Source organism: Lynx canadensis, chromosome D1 (genome assembly GCF_007474595.2).
Source record: "Lynx canadensis isolate LIC74 chromosome D1, mLynCan4.pri.v2, whole genome shotgun sequence".
Classification (NCBI taxonomy): domain Eukaryota; kingdom Metazoa; phylum Chordata; class Mammalia; order Carnivora; family Felidae; genus Lynx; species Lynx canadensis.
In genome coordinates, this window is record NC_044312.2 from 515,063 (window position 1) to 537,822 (window position 22,760).

Genomic DNA, 22,760 nt, shown 5'->3' on the forward strand with positions numbered 1-22,760 from the left:
GTTTTATGTAACAAAACTTCCATCCAAGTGTGAAATTACAGTATTGTTAAAGATGTAAATTAAATACGTTTCCAAATATGCTTCTCAGAAATTTGTCTAACTTACAAAAATCAAAGTTCTCATTACACCATTTCTTTTGGTTTCAGAAGACTAGCTTTGCTGAGGTACAAACTGCTTCAGGCAGTAATGGAAAACAAAATGCCTCAAGTTCTATTCCCAGCTGTTTAATGCATTAAATTCTGAAGTGCCACGTAGCAAGCATTTGGCTTCTTAATTTCTGCTTTTACAGCAAACAAAAAGAATGAACGTATTAAATGTATTAAACGTATTAAACGTATTAAATAATACTAGGAGCCATGAAACGAAAATAGCCTTTTATATGCTTCAGTGTTACCAATTTTTCTCATTTCTGGTTCTCAGAGCTTTTCTAGTTATGCTTGTTTATCTGACATGAAGGCGCAGGTCCTGTGAAAATCTGAAGTCCTTTAGACAGTAAGCAACCGTTATAAGCCCCATGGCAAACCTAGTTTGGGCAGACCCCAGTGCACTACAGAGCTTTGTTTTTGTTTTCTGTTTCCTACCTCCATATCTCCGCTTACATCAGCATACGGCTCTCTAAGCTCATTCTTTTTTTTTTTTTTTTTTTTAATTTTTTTTTTCAACGTTTATTTATTTTTGGGGAGAGAGAGAGACAGAGCATGAACGGGGGAGGGGCAGAGAGAGAGGGAGACACAGAATCGGAAACAGGCTCCAGGCTCCGAGCCATCAGCCCAGAGCCCGACGCGGGGCTCGAACTCACGGACCGCGAGATCGTGACCTGGCTGAAGTCGGACGCTTAACCGACTGCGCCACCCAGGCGCCCCTCTAAGCTCATTCTTGACAATAGCATGATACCACGCTGGGTACAACAAGCAGACGGGGGCAGGGCCAGACGTACGTCAGCCTCAACGGTATGCACCACCCCTGGCTGTTGTAGCACGGCGGACGGTACAGAAGATCCGTGTTCCAATGCAATTCACCTACACATCAGGAGTATAGATGTGGGTGTATGTTGGAGTCAGTTGTCTTTATCAGTAAGCCGAGAATAATACCAGGATTGTTCTAAAGACTAAGCCAGATCAGTGAGTAAATAAATACTCAATGTCCGCTATGACTGAATATTCCTAATTAGTATGTGGATTTGTTATGTAAAACGGGATAAGCGGTTTCCTTCTGACCCTTCATCAGCTCTGGACCAGTATTACCAAATTACCCTTCAGCAAGCTTATGCCATTTTACGTTACAACAAAGAGCACGGGGTAGCCCATTTCCCAGCCTCCATACAAACACTGAACTGTGTTACCTCATATAAACACTGACTCCACAGGTCCAGTATTAGGTCCTAAATTTCATGATGACTCATGACATAATTTCATGTTTATTGACCATTTCTATTTTGTGAATTGCTTTTTACGGTATTTGTCTATTCTACAGGGACGCTCTCTTCTTCTGTTTTAGGATGCATCATGCATGGGGAGGAGAATTTGCTAAAGTAGTTGTTTGTCAGGGCACCTGGGTGTCTCAGTCGGTTCAGCGTCCAACTTCGGCTCAGGTCGTGCTCTCACGGTTCCTGTACTGCCAATGCAGAGCCTGCTTTGGATCCTCTGTCTCCCTGTCTCTCTGCCCCTCCCTGCTGGTTCTCGTTCCGTCTCCCTCAAAAGTAAAGAAACATTTAAAAACAATTTTTTTTTAAAGTCAAAATACTTTTTCTAGTTTTTCACTTGTCTCTAATTTTACTTGTGGTGTTTGGGATACGCGGAAGCCTCGAATATTCAAGTAATCAAGTGAAATCTTTCTGCCTTTGAAATAAAAAAGATTTACTGGTATGTTTGCCTAATACCTAATGATTTTTGTTTTTTTATGTACATAGTTAATCAACCTCAAATTCATTTTTATACAGTGTGATGTTCCTTTTTATTTTCAAATTGTTAGCCATTTCTCTCCATTAGCATTTATCAATCTGTCTCTTCCCACACTGATAGGAAACTCTTCTTTTCCCATGCCCTTCATTATATATATTTTTAATAATCATAGAATTCCTATTCTGGTGACCTTTTGGTTTCCTCGTTGTACCTGTTTTACTTCTGTCACTTTATTGTGGGGGCAGAATTCAAAGACGGCCCTCAAGATTCCCCGCCTTTCTGACCTATACCTTCTCCCAAGTTTCAATTAAACACTCATTTATGGACCCCTTGGAGAAGATGAAGGCTCAAAATCAGTTAACCTTAAGATAGGTAGATTATTCAGGTTGGCCTGACCCAGTCACCTGAGCCCTTTAAAAGCAGAGAGTTTTCTCTGACTGGACTGGCTGACTGCACGGGAGGAGTTAGACAGATGTGTTCTGGTCGGCCTGGAAGGAAACAGGCGTGCGTCCTGCAAGCTATCCTGGGGCCACATGGCGAGGAATAGCAGGCAGCCTCTGGAAGCTGACAGTGGTCCCAGCTCCCAGCTAGATGGACCGCGGGGACCCCAACCCTACCACCTAAGGAAATGAATTCTGCCAACAACCGATGAGCTTGGAGAAGGTCCCTGAACCCAGATGAGCCCTCAGCCTGGATGGTATCTTGATTTCTGCTCATGAGACCCTGAGTAGAAAACCAACCCACCTCTTGCCAGACATCTGATGCACAGAACTGAGAGCTAATAAGTGTCATTTAAAGCCACTAAGTTTGTGGTAATTCGTCACATGGTAATGAAGTAACTAATATATTTATTTTTTTAAGTTTATTTTATTTATTTTAAGAGAGAGAGAGAATGGGGGAGGGGCAGAGAGAGAGAGGGAGACAGAATCCCAAGCAGGTTCCGTGCTGTCAGTGCAGAGCCTGATGCGGGGCTTGAACTCACAAACTGTGAGATCGTGACCTGAGCGGGAACAAGAGTCGGACCCTGACTGATGAGCCACCCAGGCATCTCGATAACTAATGTATTTATAATGCCCTTTCACAATCAGTACATCAAAGCCCCATCAGATTCTTTTTCAAACTTAGCTGTTCTCATTCATCACCTTCCCAGAAGCACTTCAGATTTTCTTTAAAACAAAACAAAACAAAACAAATCCCATTGACCTCTCCTGGCGGATGGATTACTTGGGAGACAGATGTGAATGGCCCAGGGGCTCACCGCCTCCCTCCTTAGGCGGCCTGCCGAGGAGCAGGCGGCTCCGCAGGAGCGGGCAGCTGGCACGTGCGCTGAGCTTCAGAGGCTCCCCTTTCCCAAAGGTCCCTTTCTCCACCACGAAGCTTGCACCTTTACGAGACCGCCCTCCCAGAGCACTGCTCACTGGGATCCACAGGCTCTCCTCCGGCCCGCACACTCTTCCCAGTAAATCCGCCTCCACCAGGAGGCAGCATGCATCGGTGACCCCCTGACCAAGAGCTCCACACCTACCGTTCCCGGCTGCTCTTGGTTCCCACACCCACCACCCCGTCCATACCCATTGCACTGAGTCTTCCAGTCAAAGACCAAGACTGTGTTCCTGTTTGGAGGCATTTATGTTCCTCGGGGATGATTTGTAATTATTTTTAAACAGATTATAACTTGTTTTTAGACTGCTTCTAAGTACTGTAGTTCTCACAGTCATTATGACTGCCAAGCTTTTTCTATTTATAACTAATATATGCTGGGATAAAGAGAAGCGTGCAGGGTCTATATATTTTTCTTTCGATTTTTAACCGGACACTGTTTCAGTGTTTACTAATAAGTAAGGTGTAAGTTGACAAAAAATAATGTATTTTTATTTTTATTCCTTTTTTTTAAGTATTTGTATTTTTACATGGGACCATTTATCTGGGCCAGTTGTCAGACCCAGGAAGAATGAATCTATAATGATGCCATCCAGACCCTGGGCACATGACTGCAACCTTTCCTGCCCACTGCTCACACTTGTGCATGTGCTCTGGGGATAGTAGATAGCAAAAAAAGGAACATTTATCTTTTTTTTTTTTTAAGTTTATTTATTTTGAGAGAGAGAGAAAACGAGCAGGGGAAGGGAGGAGAGAGGGAGACACAGAATCCAAAACAGGTTTTGCAAGCACGGAGCCTGATGTGGGGCTCAAACCCACAAACTGTGAGATCACGACCTGAGCGGAAACCAAGAGTCAGATGCTCAACCTACTGAGCCACCGGGTGCCCCAAGAACAGTTGTCTTCATCGCTTAACTGCTCTCACAGGTCAGGTTGCTTCATTTCTGGGAACCTTAAACTCAGGATTATTAACCAAAGTATACCTTCTCCTTTGCAATGGCGTATGAGGCCTCTTGATAGAACGTCTCACAGGGCACCCTGGTGGCCACTGTCCCTCAGCTATTCAAAGTCAGTTGTATCTCACTACTCTCCAATCCAAACAGATTAAAACTTCTTGCTGCTCTCTGGATCTCTTTCCCTCAACATCTCAACATTTATTTCCGTTCTGCTTTTACCAGCAATGTTCCCACTATCTCCATAGCCTCACAGTGGGAAAAAAATGTGCAGCCCTTAGACTTTGCTGTGCAATAATGGAGACTGCCCCTCCATTGGCAAGAACTCCAAGGTCCAGAGTCCACACTAAAGACATGGCTTGCTAAGTAGCAAAATTAGTTCCTGAATTTGTAGATAAATTTGTTTCTGATGCTCATATCACTGCAGGTATAAAAAAACACAGTTCTGGGCTCCTCCACGTGGTAGACACCTGACTCCACTGCCAGGACACAGACTTAGCGGGGCCTCCATGAAATGTGTGAGAAGCCATGGGGACCGATGTCCACCCATCCGTGACTTTGTCCCGTGTGTATCTGGGCATGATTTATTCACAGCTTTGAGAGGAGATCAAAGTGAAAGCGATCTTGAGTGGTGATCACGTCATTTTTGCCGGTCCCTGAACTCAGCTCGGATTCTCTGTTCTGAACAAGCTTAGCCCCATTCTGGGCTGATATCTCACCTAGATAGCTAGATCCTCACATGTATTTTTACTCCAGTCCCCTTCCCAGCTCACCATGCCACCCTAACTCTTGACAAAGTACTTTTCTGTCCAATACTAATTCTTAATTGTTTCCCTCGTCTTTTTTGTCAATAACTGAACTTGGCCCAGATGTTCGCTGCTGTGTTTTCCCACGGAATACTTAGGCCTCCAACTCTTTCCAGCTTAGTGGAGAAAGCAGAGGGGACAAGCTTGTTCCAAGAGCTACCTCTAGACCACTGAGTCATGGCTCTTTTCTCTGCTGTCCTTCGCTTAATCAAGGTCCTACCGTTCCTACTGGCTTAAGAAAGTTAAGATATAAATGTGTTTTAGAATGCAACTGATCAGGATATGAATGTACAGTAAATTTATTACAAACAAGAATAAAATTATTAACAATGATAAAATGTGGGGGGAAAAGGACTTTATTTGTGCAGGAAACTCTTATTACCTGTAAAATATTGTGGAACTACCCGGAAATAGTAAAGTTTTTAAACTATATGTATAGTAATGTGCACAAAGTTATTCCTTGTCATTGTCTTTAATAGAAGTTATGTATAGATTACATAGTTAGCCATTTCCAATGAATATGGAAACAAGCATAATGCTCTCTTCAGTTTTCCTAACCATCTACTATAGTACGTATGCTTTAAAGAAAAAGGACAATTCTTGGGTCCCTGGGTGGCTCAGTCTGTTGATCATCCGACTTCAGCTCAGGTCATGATCTCCTGGTTCATGAGTCAAGCCCCGCATTGGGCTCTGTGCTGACCGCTCAGAGCTGGGAGCCTGGAGCCTGCTTTGGATTCTGTCTCTCCCTCTCTGTGCCCCTCCCCAACTTGCACTCTGTCTCTCTCTCAAAAATAAACATTAAAAAAAAAGAAGAAGAAGAAGAAAAGGACAGTTCTTGGAGAAGACAACAAATTCCAGGAAGACAAGGTGCAGTTCACTTAAACTTTATTACATATTGTTAATATAGTTAGTAGTAAGAGCATACACTAAGTCAGGTTTTCTTCTATAAAACTGTATAAAATTAAAGATTTCAAACTGAACTCTTAACACCTAGATGCCATCTATAGTTAAATTTTGGCTAAAATGTTTGAAACACTCAGTAAAAAGAGAAACTATAGAAAATCTTTTATATGTTACCAAAAAAACCTGTGGACCACACATTACAATTTAGAAGGAGATTACTTAAAATATGGATTGTACGCTCTTCTAATTTTCATTGAAACAGATTTAATCCTGACAGGAGAATTGTTTCTGGTCCATGTGCCCCACTGAATCCCGGTTGAGACCAATTTTCCAGGGAAGCGATGAATGCCATTTAGATTTGCCAGACCACACTGGCTGAACCACCAGCCAGTGTTGTTACTGAGGCGACTACAGCTTTTCACAGACTGACCACTGACCAGGCATGCAGGGTGACATCCGTCATTATCGACATCCGATGTGCTGAAAGGCATTGCATTTTGGTTATCTTCTTTTCTGAAGCCCCGGAATCCATCACCTGGGCAAAACAGGTTTTTTAAATGACCAAATTTAAAGGTACTTTTTGTCATTTTAACTGGCCTTTACCAGACTATCGTTACAAAGCATGGCATCTAGAACTAAGGTTTACATTATTTTCTACTAGCTATCAAATTAAAGTCTCCCCTCCAGTTAGGCTGAGCACTGGGTGTTGTATGGAAGTGATGAATCACTAAATTCTACTCCGGAAGCCATTAACAGCTTGGATTTAAATAAAATTTAAAAAAAATAAAAAATATGAAAACAAACAAAATCTCTCCCCCAGATTGCAATATACCAAAATCTGGTAATGAATTCCTCAACATGATAGGCATCTTTAAGTGGATATTTGGTACCAAATCACAATCCACAATGGAAGTTTGGCTCTGTAGACGGAATCAGATAATTTAGGCCAAAAATGGTGCTGTACAAACCTGTCATACTTTGGGGAAGGGTAATGTGGTAATTGGTAATTTAGGGAAAAGAATAATTTCTACGTAATAATAATACATAGTAAGTTTTCATGCCACCTCCATCCCCCATCACTTTATTTATTTTTTTTTATTTATTTATTTTTTTTATTTTTGGGACAGAGAGAGACAGAGCATGAACAGGGGAGGGGCAGAGAGAGAGGGAGACACAGAATCGGAAACAGGCTCCAGGCTCCGAGCCATCAGCCCAGAGCCTGACGCAGGGCTCGAACTCACGGACCGCGAGATCGTGACCTGGCTGAAGTCGGATGCTTAACCGACTGCGCCACCCAGGCGCCCCGTCCCCATCACTTTAAATAAAGAGGCATGGATGAAAGGGAATCTGCTACATTAAGAGGCTTACATTTGTAGCTGCACAAGTTGTTTGGTTTTATTTAGGGGCCCCCAGGTTTATATCACATACGCAGTTACCTCAAGCATATAATCAGCTACCTTCCTGAGGTGAGCCCAGAATGGCTCTCCACATGACACATGGAGAGCAGCTCAAGTACTACCATTCCTAAAAGGTCCACACTGGGTTCTGTGTGTATGGTTTCCCTGATACTCGCCAAAACCTGAAAGAGTAAGTATCTTGGTCAAGGCAGCCCATGTAAGTAAGTAGCAGGGGCAGAAGCCATGTTTTGTTTGAATCAAACTATATAAACAGAAGGTTCTAATTAGTCCCATGACACCTAGATTTCATTTGCAGTAAACTGTGCTCATCTTTTGGAAACACTGACTTAAAGTAGAGCTGTGCAAAATCTTTGAAGAATCCAAAGCCCACATTTGTTTCATCATGTTCCAAATGTTTGGCATCTCTTGAGATAGGTCTTTGAGGAGCCTAGAGAACTTGATACGTGGTAGTGGCCCATCCTGTTCGCCAGCTGTGCTGAATATTAAAGCCTCTTACCCCGAACCTCACAGGAAACAAAATGCCCACATTGCAGGTATTTGCAGGGAGAGTGTGATTTTCAACACCCACACAGTGCAATGCCTCTCAGATTTCAGATGAGACAGCATTGAAGGAGCATTGCCTAAGCTGTACGGTCGCTCCACAGACACTTACCCTGAACAAAGTCCACCCATCAGAAGGGAAATGTGATAGGAGCTCCCCACTGGATTATATTTATAAACAGTTTTTAAAATATAATGCATAGGCCTGTTTTTAAGAAATAGCCCATTAAAACTCAGTATCATGTTTTCTGTGAAAGTGTAGTTACAAGAACATGTCCCTTTGTTTTCTCTGGGAACCCAAATAAATCTTTGCCAGTTTTAGAATCAGGAATATTTGTCCTTCTCCTGGGAGAACTGTTTGCTCAAATGTTAGAATTTCATATTTATGGTTTTGCTTTGAGCTAAAAATCAAATTTGTAGCTCATCTCTACCATGCACCTGATCACACTTAACCCCTGGTTTCATCTGTGTTTCTATCTCCATGTCCCATTGGCATCTTTTTCTTTATTTTGTTTGTATTGTGTGATCAACTGTTGAAAGTTAGTTTACAACCTCATTGGGAAAATGCAGAGTAGGGCATAGCAAAATTTGAGGATTCTGTAATGAAACACTTGTGTAATGACACACTGAGTCTTCTAACTAGATCTCAGTCCAATAGAGAAACCCCACACACACTTTTACTAACACAGTAGCTTCCATATTTAGATAGTTCTTTACACTTTTAGAGAGGCAGCATTAAAAATTGCATATTGTAACTCTTGAAAATTTTCCTTATCTATCAAGATTTGAATTTCAGACTTTTTACCTAACATCCCAAGGTGGACAGCTGTACCAGACAACTCTTCACTCTCAGAAATTTTCCTCCCACTGTGCCTTGACTCAGCTGCTTTCTTTGCCAACATTCATTTGCCAAAAGCCTATCCCTTCCTGCAAGCACACATTAGTGGTTCTCAACTATAAGGTTGCCAATACGTCCATCTTTGAATACAAATACCTGGGCCCAAACTTACTGAATTGGATTCTGCAGTAGTTTGTACTTTTAAAAACCTTCCCACATTGGATCTAACATTAACTCCTTGTCAGAAACCACTCTTCCATAAAGATTTTCCAGATGCGATCACTGGAGATCATTCTCTCCCTCTCCTAAATGTCCAAAGCTCTATCAGTATTCAGTATTCCACATTTCTGGGTTTATCTCCCTTCTATATTGTAATCAGTTAAAGAAGTGGGAACATATCTCACTCACTTTTGGATTTCTAACACTAAATATACATAATTAACAAGTACCATGATGAGCAACAACAGGAGAGTTGAATTTAGTATTAACTCAAATTTAAAATTTCAGCATCAAATTATAAATTTAACATGAAGTATTTTGAAGTTCTTAAAAATTAAATTTATTTGGAAATGAGTACATGCACCAAGGTATAGTGGGGAAAAAAGCCCACCAAACTAGTGGCTCTATCAACCTGGCTTCTTGCCCTGGCTCAGGTGTGATGAGCTGGGGCAAGTCCCTAATGTTTCAGGTTCCTTACCTGTACACTGAAGGAGATCGGCTCTAACATTCTGTGATTCCTAAATGCCAGCCTCTCAGAACATGAAAACGTCAGTAATTCCTTCCCAGCCTGCCCCACAGACTCTCCTTCTAAAGAATCAGCTGCCATGATACATGGAAAATAGTTTTAAAGAATATAAGCTCTTCAAAGACACAAGGTGGGTCGATGATCATAGCAGGGTTTCAAAACTCAGTTTTCTCATCCCGAATCTACTCTGTTATCAGTTATGTGGCATAGACCAAGCGAAATAACATTACTTTTATCTTCACCTAATATCAAGTCAGCTATATTTATCCTGCATCACTGGGGGGGAGAAAAAACTTACCAGCATTTCCTGAATACCGTCCTAAGTGCATCTTAAAAAAACTTGTTTCATCTTCTAGCCAAAAGTTGTCATATGATGCGTAAGCAAATGTGTCGTCTTCAGATTCCAATGCAACATGCAGCATAAAACTGGTGTTTTTCTGATTTACTATATAAAAAATCTTTTTTAGTCCTAGCCAAAATTCACCTGTTTGAAAAGAAATGTTTTTTAATATATTTTAATACAACTTATAATAACTCCTTATTATTGAGGGTTTGGTGTTAGTTTTTAATACTGAAATGGCTCACATAAATTATTTGAGAGACTAGATAGCCCTAGCTCAAATTCAAATTATCAGTGTTTGTCTAATTTACAAAAAAAAAAAAAAATACACACACAAATACATTATATAAATAAATATAAAATATAAATATAAATATAAATATATATATATATATATATATATATATATATAATCTTCCTATTTCACTAGGCTGGGAATAACTAGACTGTTTCATTTTTATCTCACCAAATTAAATTCAAAAAGTCATTTAACAATTGACCAAAAATTCAAGATCTACCTTAAGGCATGTCAACAAAAAGCTGTTGAAATACTGTGGCAGGTAACAAAATGATGTGTACTCAAAAATGCTAAGAGTTTTAACCTCCAAAGTGGCAGGTTCTAAAGAAACATTTCCTGAAAATGCTCACTTGCAATTATTTTTTCTGTCTTTTAGAATGATGCTCTGTGAATATTTCTTCATTACAATGCACTTTGTCTGTTACCCAGGTATAAAAATGTAATGTAATGTAATGAATGAAAATGAAATGGTGTTTGTAGATCCAGGATGAATTAGTAAATGTAGTGTTTGGACGGCATTCTTCTTGCTGTTCTAGCTAATGGTTTTCGACCCCACTCCCACCCCCCATCCCACCTTCACCCAGCCTGGCATAGCCTCTATTCTGGAATATATTCCTGTACCTGAATCATTAAATTCCTGAAGGAAGGAAGGGTCTAGTCCAAAAAAACTTGAGAGAGTTGGGGGACAGTGTGACAGCATTCACATTGTTAAAATTCTAGCTAAGATACCATGTCCCTCTCCAGGGCTCACGAGAGGCACTAACTGCACCCCACTTGGAACTGAAAAATACCCTAAGGAAGCGCAGGAAGAAAGGAGGTATATAGAAAGAAAGGTGGGTCTGTTTAGTGTCCCCAGCCCAAGACACTCCAATGTAAGTGTCCTTGCCATCCTGCCCCTCTACCCAGCCCCTAATTTGGCTTAACAGTGTATTTTCCTTAATCCCAAGTTTATTTTTTTTTTTTTGAAATATACAAAGTACAAGGCAGTCTGTTCCCATGAACTGTACCTGCCTGAAGACATTTTTCTCAAAATTCAGTTAATTTCCCCATAGAAATAAGCATAAAGTGAGGAAGATGACAATTTGGAGCCTGTAGATCTAGGACTACTTGAATCAGGAGGTAGCACTTACCAGAAAATTAGGGGTCATGCTAAGAAAACACAATGTATTAGCTGCACTCCATAACATGGCAGCTATTCAGCTTTATTCATACTACATAATTACATTTCACATCCTTTCTACAATCACTGGCATGCAGTGGGGTTTTTGGCAACACAATACCACCACTTACTGAATCTTTGGATGACCTTATTATGGGATGTTAAGGCTTTTAAATTAAAACAACAGCAACTCAAAATAACAGCATAAAAGTGATCAAAATCATCTGCAAAAATTCCAACAAAGGTAAAATTTTGCAGTGTTCACAAATACTAGAATTTCTGTTTGCCGGCAAAAGAAATACTGTCATGCAGCAATAATGTAAACAGATTTTACAATTCTCTTGAGGTTTACAGTTTTCAAATTTTGAGGCATTGATTCTTACTGATATTTTTATACACTCCTCCCAAGTCATATAATTTGAATCTGTACACCATGTACCTCGATTCTCCGTTGGTGTAGACCCAGCACACACCTCAAGAATTTCAAGGTTCATGACAACCCTGCCTGCCATTCATTGTTCCTTTCTACAAAAGGTTGTTGAGTATCTACCAGAATTCTGCTGGGTGCACAGTAAATACCTAATAGATACCCATTTTAGAATTTTCACTCAACCCCATTTCAGCAGGTATCCAAAGATAACGATTTCCATCGCCCAACCGAAAACCCGCATGTTCTAAAATAATACGACATGAAGAGAAAGTAAGTCCTATTTTGATATTCACAAGGATTTGCTATTTTTACTAATGATTTTGACCGACAGATAAACTATCAGTGTCATGCAAAAAAAAAAAAAAAAGAAAGAAAAAGAAAAAGGAGAAATAAAATATGACCTAAAAGGTCACCAAATCCGTCCAGATAATCACACCACAGCCTCTGGAAATCAGTGATCCCGTCAACCCTTTTCTGTATCACAGTCCATCCACCTCCTCTATAATCCATGTCACACATCACCTAAAACAGGCCCAGAAAAGACAAAAATCACATGCTATCATTTTCACTCATTGATGGAAAATTTATGCTTCACTCTCAAGCCTAGAGAAAGAGAAGACCGTTGCACTAAAAGTTTCAATGCAATTGTATGCTATTAATATATTCAGACATTTTTAAATCTCTAGAAAGGACACTTTATTAAAAGGCAAATTTGAGGCCAACCTAATTACAGTCTCCTGTGTCAGTCATTCCGTTACAGATGCAGTGTTGGTAGCATTTGAGGTCACCCTCTTATTCCTCACGTCCACAGATAGTTTTCAGTTGAGTGGTGACCCTGCCAACCTGTAGCAGAATGAGGAATCTGCTAACTCCTTCATATTAAAACAGTGATGTTTTTTAAGTTTTAACCACATATGCGTGTGGGCCTGTCTTTGATCCCTCTTTTCCCCAGAGGCATGAACGGCCTAGGTCCAGATGGGATCTTCAGCCAGGAAGGTGTGATCTGTGCCTCACCACAGCCTGTGATCCTGGGTGCATCTGTCAGTGCTCTGTAAAATCCCCCTAAGAGGACAATGGTAAGGACGCAGAAAATCAGATGCAGTTGTCCCCATTAGAAACTTCCTGCTCACAGAGAAAGGCAGTGTGGAGGAAGTTAGGGAATCAACACCTTCCCATGATTACAAAAGGTAATAACGCTTCCCACTCTTCACAAAATTAAAAGTCTTCCTTCCCTCTCCATGTGGGTTCAGGCTCAGTTTTGAATCTGTAGGTGAAGCAAGTTAGGTAATTTTTTTTTTTTAACGCTTATTTATTTTTGAAGGAGAGACGGAGTGTGAGTGGGGGAGGGGCAGAGAGAGAGGGAGACACTCTGAATCTGAAGCAGGCTCCAGACGTGGGGCTCAAACCCATGAACCGTGAGATCATGACCTGAGCCGAAGTCAGATGCTTAACCGACTGAGCCACCCAGGCGCCCCAGTTAATTTTTTAAGTTTTCAGTTTATTTTATTATTTGAGAAGGGTGGAGAGACAGAGAGAGAAAGAGAATCCCAAGCAGGCTCTGCACTGTCGGCACAAAGTCTGACTCAGGCCTGGATCCCACGAACTGTGAGGGGCTGACCTGAGCCAGAATCAAGAGTCGGACACCTACCCGACTAAGCCACCCAGGCGCCCTGCAAGTTAGATAATTCTAAAATTATTTCCCTCCTAAATCCCAATTTTTTAACATCTGGTCAATGGATGTCAAAAAGCAAGGTTAGTAAAAAAAAAAAAAAAAAAAATTAGTGAATAATGTTGGGAATTTCAAGATGAGGAACTGGTAGTATCTATTCAGAAAAAAAACTACTGTGTAATGAAGATTATCAATAAGGTGTGAGATTGGCATCATAAACTTTCTTATGCACAAAAAAGCAAGCAGAAAAAAATATGTGTAAATAACATACGTTACCATATATATTACTATGTTAGTATTATATGATATTATATATATCCTGCCAATAATAGATAATTTGGATAGAAGTTTCTTCCAGAAATCCTAGACATAAGGGTAATGTATTTTGTTCAATTTAAAAATGGATTAGCGGGGTGCCTGGGTGGCGCAGTCGGTTAAGCATCCGACTTCAGCCAGGTCACGATCTCGCGGTCCGTGAGTTCGAGCCCCGCGTCGGGCTCTGGGCTGATGGCTCGGAGCCTGGAGCCTGTTTCTGATTCTGTGTCTCCCTCTCTCTCTGCCCCTCCCCCGTTCATGCTCTGTCTCTCTCTGTCCCAAAAATAAATAAATGTTGAAAAAAAATTTAAAAAAAAATAAATAAAAAATAAAATAAAAATGGATTAGCTTCTCGATCTATCTCATAGTGTAGTGAAAGCGGTTTCTTATTTATTAATTTCTTATATAACCACGTAAAATCGTTTATCACCCAAAGAAAGTATAACCACGTACAGGAAGGGAAATCTAAGTATGTTTGGCAAGCTCCAAGGCACAGCACCGCACTGCTTTCTAATATCCACAAGCTAATTAAAGCGAGCGTTTCTACTGCATATTTAGATTGTATATAAGATCCTGCACGAAATGTACCTACTGCAGAGTGTAAACATGACACCTCACGTGGAAAAGCAAAAGACTCTCAGGTCCTTTTACTGGCTTGTGGTTTGGGCAAAGAATTTCAGAAAACCAAAATTGGGAAACTGGAACTTCTACCCATTTATTTTAAAAATTTCAAGGAAAAATAAAATATGAGAAGAATTAAAATTTTAATATTAATTAAATAGATAGGTTGCTTATCCTATTCCACATAATAAGGGAAGACTTTACCTCAAATGGGTAACTAGATCCTTCCGGGTAGATTATATATAAACCACTTGGTGTTTTGGTGACAGAGCCAATGGTGTCTTTAATATCAGTACAATCTAAACCTAGAAAAGTAAAATTAGTTATTTAGGATATTTTCAAGTGTATACTTAAGACTTAATCATTTTGCTGTAGACATCTGACAGTGCTACCTGAAATTATGAATATAATTTCCATTGTGATATGATTTTAACTTCTTAGAAATAAAAAAAAATGATCTCGATTTTAGAAATCAGAAGAAAATACATGCAAGAAATGAGACTAGAGAATTTATGTTGAAATAAACCTTCACTAATAACATCACTGTTAGTGATTAGCCCTCCATACTACTTAAAATTTTCATTTGGGACCCACATTGATTTAATATAATTTATAATCATGCATTCTCACCCAATAAGTAATTCCCTTTCAGGAATCTAGGCTTATCTTGGGGACATAATGTGTAAAGGAAGTCTATGTGAATGGGAAGGAGAAACCCAAATGAATAAGTTGATTAACTACTACTGACACATCCTTGACTACTGGAGACTGCGGAGACTCTCGTTGGGGACCACTGTTACAAAGAGCCAAGGGAGAGGACAAGGAAATCCCTCCTCCCCAAGAGGAAATGATGCCTGCGGCCAGAGCCTGCACTGCCGCCTATAGTTAAAAGTGGAGCGCCCCAGAATTGCCTTCTCCAAAGCATCCCGCTTCCCAGGGGACTGGAAGCACATTCCATGGGTAAGGGTGTTGCATTTATTCTAAGACGTTTTACTGTGTATTATCTTCTATAGTAATAAAATAAAATCAACTCTCATATTGTGAATCACCTGGTGAAACAAACACACGAAAGCCTGAGACTCCAGAGCCAAAAGCCTGCTTACCGCCCTAGCTCTTCTCCTCGGCAGCCGAGAACCCTCAGCGAACTTACCTGCCCGCTCTTCTTCTATCCTTTTAATAGTACTGTCCACTTTGTAGTGTTATTCTGGCAATTTACATACAAGGCATAGGGAGAGCACTTAGCACAGTGCCCGGCACACAATACGTGTGCAGAAAATGTCACCTACAGAAAATTCGCTGTGAAAAATTGTTTGCTTCCCCCTTATTGCTGGAAGATACAGATCCGTTGCTTGTGTTCTGAATTGTAAGACGTTCTCACACAACCTTATGCTCAGAGCTGTGCTAGACGTTCACAACGAAGGACCTCCACTCTGCCATCACCATTCACATAAGTTTGAACGCATTATTTAGATTTTTCTGGGCTGCATATTCCTCCGATGATGATCCTCATCGCCACAGCAAACCCTTCTATTGTCTTAGTGTCATTCAGGCAGTATTCGAAGAGCTTTTCGTGTACTTAGCCATGCAATCCCCACAACAACTGTGAGGCACGTACTGCAGTTTGCTGACGAGGAAACGATCGAGGAAACAGGCCTCAGTGATTTGAAGACAGGTGGTCTGACCTCAGAGTCCACGCTCTTAACTACATGAGCTAAAGTAAAAATGTAAAATAAAATACCGTGCGGAAGTGCCTTAGTACCTGACACTTAGGAGACTCTCAGTAATTCTTTATTTCCTTCCCTTTGTAAGCAAAAAAATCATACAGTAGGCCCTCAATAATATATACTTGGAACTCTGGTGTGAATTCATAATTGTAAGAGTGATGGGCTGTTTTTCTTAGAAACACAAGCCTCTAGGAATTACTAAACTGCATTTGAATACAAAAGGTTCTAAATTCCAGTTTATTTCTGTCTTAAGTTCCTTTTTTATTTCAAACTTTATGTCCCAATTTGAAATATTCCAGACAATTCAAAAAAACTGTTTGCAGGCAGAAAGAACTCTGAAAACTTTCTTTTCTTCTGACTGAAGACTAATTATGACTAAAATGTAAAGGACAGCCCAGAAACTAGTTACATAAAAGTGTTCCATCTGCGGTGGACTCGGGTTATCTGTGAACAGCCACGGCTTTTGGGCACCTGGAAAAGTTTCCCGATTCAGGAAAGTACATTTGTCTGGGCGGACGGCGGCTTCAGGGAACGTATTACCCCTCCAGTCTGTTAGATAATAAGGAGCTGTATTTTATAAACAAAACCTCTCAATGCACCAACCCGTCCAGGAAAATTTTACGCAATAAAAGTCAAGTCGTAAGAGGCAGAAATAGAAAAGTTCTCACCATGTGACTGCACTGGCCTGTGAGGAAGAGGGTCCAGCTGTTTTCGGAGAACTTCTGTCGTCAGAAGGAGAACTCGATTCATGAGCTCGTTAACCTGAACACACGGGCGTACCTTTCAGCACGTTTGTATTTGAACAAAACTCCTTCCTCTGAATTGTGTAGCTGGCGTCCCTCAGCCTCTTACAGAGCAGCTCCGCGGTGTGTAACAGTGTCCGCCGCCCCACCCTGACGCCCCCAGCGCCGCAGCAAGGCCGCCAAGGCACCTGTCCAGTGGGCGCCGTGTGCCCCACAAGTGGCTCACACCTGCCCAGGTGGGCTTGCAGGCCCCTCGTGGACGCGAAGGCACCTGGCGGGGGGTGGGGGGAGTGGGGGGCGCCGTGTACCCCGCAGGTGGCTCACACCTGCCCAGGTGGGCTTGCAGGCCATTCGTGGACGCGAAGGCACCTGGCGGGGGGGGGGGGGTGAGTGAGTGGGGGGGGCGCTGTGTACCACGCAGGTGGCTCACACCTGCCCTGGTGATCTAGCAGGCCCCTCGTGGACGTGAAGGCACCTGGCGGGGGGGGGGGGGGAGTGAGTGGGGGGGCGCCGTGTACCACGCAGGTGGCTCACACCTGCCCAGGTGATCTAGCAGGCCCCTCGTGGACGCGAAGGCACCTGGCGGGGGGGGGGGGGGGGGAGTGAGTGGGGGGGGCGCCGTGTACCACGCAGGTGGCTCACACCTGCCCAGGTGATCTAGCAGGCCCCTCGTGGACGTGAAGGCACCTGGCGGGGGGGGGGGGGGAGTGAGTGGGGGGGCGCCGTGTACCACGCAGGTGGCTCACACCTGCCCAGGTGATCTAGCAGGCCCCTCGTGGACGTGAAGGCACCTGGCGGGGGGGGGGGGGTGAGTGGGGGGGCGCTGTGTACCTCGCAGGTGGCTCACACCTGCCCAGGTGATCTAGCAGGCCCCTCGTGGACGCGAAGGCACCTGGCGGGGAGGGGGGGGGGTGAGTGGGAGGCGCTGTGTACCCCGCAGGTGGCTCGCACCTGCATAGGTGGGCGGCTCCCCCGTCTCCCACCCTCGCTCACCTCCAGACCGGTCCCCAAGTGGGTCCTTCCCCTCCCCGATCACACACTACTGGCTGCCCCTGTACACCTGCCGCCTGCCCGCACCGCTGCAAACAGCAACCCCGAGCAGAAGAGACTCTGCTTTCTGAGCCGTCTCTGCGGCTTCCGAAGCAGGTGTGCGTCTTCGGAGACTCAAACCTCCGGCTCTCGCACCTGGAAAGCTATATCCCCTAGCGCGGACCTCGGAGTTCTCTTCTGCAAAACGCTGACAGCGTTCACAACAGGCTTTCAGCGCGTCTTCCTGTCCCCTTGACTGCGCACCCCTGGAGTGAAGGTCCATTTTTTTATGTTTGTTTTTGTTTTTTAATGTTTGCCTGAGGCTTCCTGGGATGCCTCTAATTGAGCAGGCAGTAAACACATGTCTAGACACAAATGCATTAAAAAATTAAACAGTTGTACCTCTAATTGTATCGCTGTATCTGTGCAATAACAACACAAGAGGAAAAGGTCCGTACCTGACTGGATAAATAATCCAAGGAGGTTTGTTGCTCATCCATCATGTTTCTTAGCAGTTTTTTGGTACTTCGTGTGTAGGTAACAATAGAATTTTGCAAATTTCCTTAAATCATAATAAAAAGTGTTTGCTAAATATTGTTAGAGAAAATACGGTGAAAAATAATGAGCTTAAATGATTTGGGATAAACATAAGACACAATATATCTCCATCTATCTAAATACTCCAGTTAGTATAACTTTTGTTTAACTCAGGATCACCCAAGAAAATAATTGTATCCACACTGGTTAATGAAACTATGCTTTCTAATAGTTTAGATTACCCCCAAATAAGTGAATCTGATGAAACAGAGAGACAGCATTTTGAATATTAATTTTCACTTTATGAAATGAGAGATACAGGGGCACCTTTGAGGCTCAGGCAGTTAAACGACTGACTTCAGCTCAGGTCATGATCTTGTGGTTAGTGAGTTCAAGCCCAACGTAGGGCTCTGTGCTTGACAGCTCAGAGCCTGGAACCCACTTCAGATTCTGTGTCTCCCTCTCTCTCTGCCCATCCCCAGCTCATGGGCTCTCTCTCTCTCTGAGAAATAATAAATGAATAAACTTTATAAAAAAAAATAAGATGAGAGATATGGAAGGAGGAGGTCTGGGAGTCCTCAATCCTTATCATATAAGAAAGGAAAAGGCAATAATCTATATCATGCAAGTTAATTTTCAAAATAAATATTTCTTTTGTTCTATTGACGCTATGTATTTTTATATAAACAAATGGCAAACAAATATAAATGGTATATCTTTTTTAAAAAATTTTTTAACATTTATTCATTTTTGAGAGAGACAGAGCGTGAGTGGGGGAGGGTCAGAGAGAGAGGGAGACACAGAATCTGAAACAGGCTCCAGGCTCCAAGCTGGCAGCACGGAGCCCAATGTGGGGCTCAAACTCACTGACCACAAGATCATGACCTGAGCCGAAGTCGGATACTCAACCGACTGAGCCACCCAGGCGCCCCTATAAATGATAAATCTTAGAGTTTTGGTTGGTCGGTTTTTGATTGAACTTTTACTATATATTTTCCTTTTTTTAGAAGGTTGTTTTTTTTATGTCAAAGGAATCTTACTCAGAATAGTTGCAAAAACAGTTTAAATAACTTTCATAAATCATTTGACACCAGGCTGCCATGATGTCCCTTGATATTTCAGTCTGTATTTCTTACACCAAAGACATTCCTTACAACACAACTCTCAAAATCGGGAAGTAATCATTGACTACCATGTATTCCCCGGCCTCATACAAATTTCGCCCTTTACAGCAAAAGCATCTACACATTATTGCACACATTATTCTTTAAGAGGTGACTTTACCTCTACATTCCTAATTTTCACATTAATAATCCTTGGTATCTTAAAATGCACCCCATCCAGGCTCATCTCTCATTTCTACTTTCAGTCTCTTGCTTTCCATTAGAGCCTTCCTGGATTTAGGTGTCTGTCTTTATGGACCTAAGTGCAACTCACCGGTTTGAGAAATAGGAGATGCTTGTGTTGCACATAGAATTAAACACATTAAAGTGGGCTTTTTATGCTTTCTGGCCTAGGATTTACATCCTTTAAGACCTAGACCAGATTACCACTCCCTCCCTTTCTGAGTCTCCTTCTTCATCCCACCCCCCATGTGCATATAACAGGCCATGAAAATTCCCACACTGTCACTCAACAGTTGCAAACAAAAATCAAGACTTTGAAAGTTTATTTTTACATTTTGCTACATAAATTGGCTATGAATTTGTAATATGCCTAATGTAGTATTTATTCAGTATTAATGAATTTCTCCCTCAAAACTAAGGTGAAATTTCGTAATGGCTCAGATATGGAAGTTTGAGAGTAGCCTCTGGTGAACTGATAAAACATAACTCTCAGTGCCGTCTGGCTCGCCCCTCTCCTCTGCTGCCAGCTGAAAGGGCTACCTGGAAGGATTCATTCATTCATTTACCAAACACTTACTAAGCACCTACTATGTGCCAAACACAGAAAACCTCTGACCTAGAAGGATCAAGATACATATAAAATGACCCAAACAAAGCTAAGGCGTATTTCTTTCTATGTATTCCATACCTTAGAAGTAATAAATCATATACCCTTATAATTGTGATTATTTTTATTACTTACTACACATGAAATGTTTTTCTTCTCGTGTAATTTTAATTTTAACATCACACAACTCTTCACAGTCTTCCTTATAAACAGTATCATTACTTTTACTCTCATCTTTTGCATTAGATACATCTTCTACAGTGTTGACTCCTGGAGAATCCTTGACATTAAAAAAATAGAAATGAGAAAAGAATATATGAAGTATGTTATGTGACCTATACATAATAAATATAAAAGTACATGGAAAAGGTGAAATCTCAGGACATACACAAGGATTATCACTAGACAAGAACATAATGAACTGGTTAGAAGTCTACAAATAAACCTTATGGGTAACTTTTAAGGATCAATAAAAAGTATACATTAATTCAATATTTTTGCTCTCCACTTTTCTTCCAAATACCAAAAGGATATACTTAGGGTCTACTTTCTATAACCGTGACTCCATGGCCTTTATCCTTAACTTTGGCATGTTTCCACATCTGACACAGCGCTGAGTCAGCCTTCTGCCAAACATCTGGAATCTGAAGTTCCTTGAACAGAACTAAGAAGGTTCCCTGATTATTCTCCATAGATTACATTTCTATGCCAAATGGACTTTCTGCCAGCAATTATCAGGAATTAGGGGTAGAGATGGATGTGTGGGAGGCTTGTCACTTTTATGTAAGCTAAAGTATTTACAGATTTGAAAGGTAAAGTACTCATTGATTTGAAAGATATCAAAACAGAAAAAAAGCCTGGGATTTTCCTTTGCAAAATCAACAACAGATGTCATCTTGAAAAGCCAGCTACCAGCCGCCGTTCCAAAGGTATTTATTCTTGTTAGTAAATGCTGGTTTTTCTACATAAAACATTCTTTGGTGGAAGTTATACAGACTTAAATAACTGTTTTAAAAAGAAAATAGTAACAAGCTTTATCTTCCTTTGACCTGGATATTGAGAGAAAGGTGAAAAGCTAATCATAGTATGAAAGATATTTGCCACCTAAAGATGCTTATATTTTGTTACATGGACCTACTTTTAACTTCTTATTCTTTCCCTTCTACTCCTGTAATAATAGGCATCCTAGATGTTTTCAAAAACCTGACAACAACTACATTTTTCCAGATCTAAAATAAGGTTTTTAAATTTTGAGTATTTTAGAGAACTATATTATTATTACTTCTGTAGCTTTCCTAAAATTTATCTTTATGAAACCTTGGAACTTTGGAATTTGGGATTGATATCACGGTAATACATTGTAGAACATTTTAAAATCATAAGCCAATATTTAAATATGTAGAGATTCAAATCACCATCTACTCAGAGTATTGCATATACTTTATTAGCTGTCACTTTCATATTGTTTTAAATGAAATTTTCTAGTTTCCTGGGAAAGTAAGCACAAGACTGTGTTTGAAATATAAACGTTTATAAAATATTTATTTTTTTAAATAACAAAATAAATTTTTTATTACCTACCAGGTATCTCATTATCAAAGTTAACCAGAAAGTTGCCAGCTGGTTTTTAAGTTAGGCCTGTAATTTCTTTAAAATTTTTTTCACGAGAAATATGTTAAGTGTCAATCCTCAGTTATGGTTTCCTAAGTTTAAAAATAATATTTAAGCAGAATCTCAGCATTTCTAAATACTTTAAGTTTTCCATAATTATATTGGATGGTACAATTAATCTTTTCAAATTTTAAACATGTATCTTGAAAACTATATAATCATACTTCCTAGGTCAAATAATATTGCTGAAATTCTTACCGTAGAATGGTGTACACAGTTACCTTGTATAACTTCTCCACAAATAAAAATAAATGTATTTAAGAATAGAAGTGAAGCTTGAGGAAGATACATCATATTCTTCTTGAAGAAAAGAAAAACTTCTTCAAATACCAGTCAGCTCTCTGTGGAAAGAACTACAGTGCATAGAGTCTTCAGTTAAAAACTTCTGGAAAGTGTACAACAAAAACAGAAGCCAAAACTTACTGGTTCCATGCCCTCGTTTGAAACAACACCCTTCATACGAAAAACAAAGTAGCCTCTAGAGATCCTGTCCTTTTTAAGTTATGCAAACCTTTTTTTATCACTACATGCCTGCTTTTAGAATACAGACAATAACTAGATAAATAAATAAATGGATGAAACATGAATTTATAAAGTCATCTAATGGTAAACTATCCCTCAATAACTGTAAACCAGTTTGCATAAAAACAGTAAGGAAGTAGAAATGAATGATGGAGTAGAAAGAATGTTATATTGAAACTGTTTTGGGGCATCTGGGTGGCTCAGTCCTTAAGTGTTGGACTTCGTCTTACGTCATGATCTCGCACTCTGTGAGTTCGAGCCCCAC

The 22,760-nt window shown here is 40.9% G+C and overlaps 1 protein-coding gene across 1 annotated transcript; it reads right to left on the reverse strand.

Annotated features, from left to right (window-relative positions):
• Positions 1 to 5,938: 5,938 nt before the first annotated feature.
• ANGPTL5 (angiopoietin like 5) lies at positions 5,939 to 22,300 on the reverse strand. Its single transcript, XM_030332920.1, has 8 exons — positions 22,172 to 22,300; positions 20,438 to 20,582; positions 18,271 to 18,374; positions 16,709 to 16,802; positions 14,521 to 14,621; positions 12,113 to 12,233; positions 9,783 to 9,968; positions 5,939 to 6,478 (listed from the first exon to the last, which is right to left on the reverse strand). Exons 1-8 carry the CDS (start codon positions 22,265 to 22,267, stop codon positions 6,159 to 6,161), a joined length of 1,167 nt encoding a protein of 388 aa, XP_030188780.1. The 5' UTR covers positions 22,268 to 22,300; the 3' UTR covers positions 5,939 to 6,158.
• Positions 22,301 to 22,760: the final 460 nt, after the last annotated feature.

Coding starts and splice junctions, on each gene's coding strand:
- ANGPTL5 (XM_030332920.1), bottom strand. CDS start 22,267: ATGATGTATCTTCCTCAAGCTTCACTTCTATTCTTAAATACATTTATT. Junction 18,375..20,437: donor AGAAAAACATTTCATGTGTA/GTAAGTAATAAA, acceptor TTATGATTTAAG/GAAATTTGCAAAATTCTATT. Junction 12,234..14,520: donor GATCTAGTTACCCATTTGAG/GTAAAGTCTTCC, acceptor GGCCTGTTTTAG/GTGATGTGTGACATGGATTA.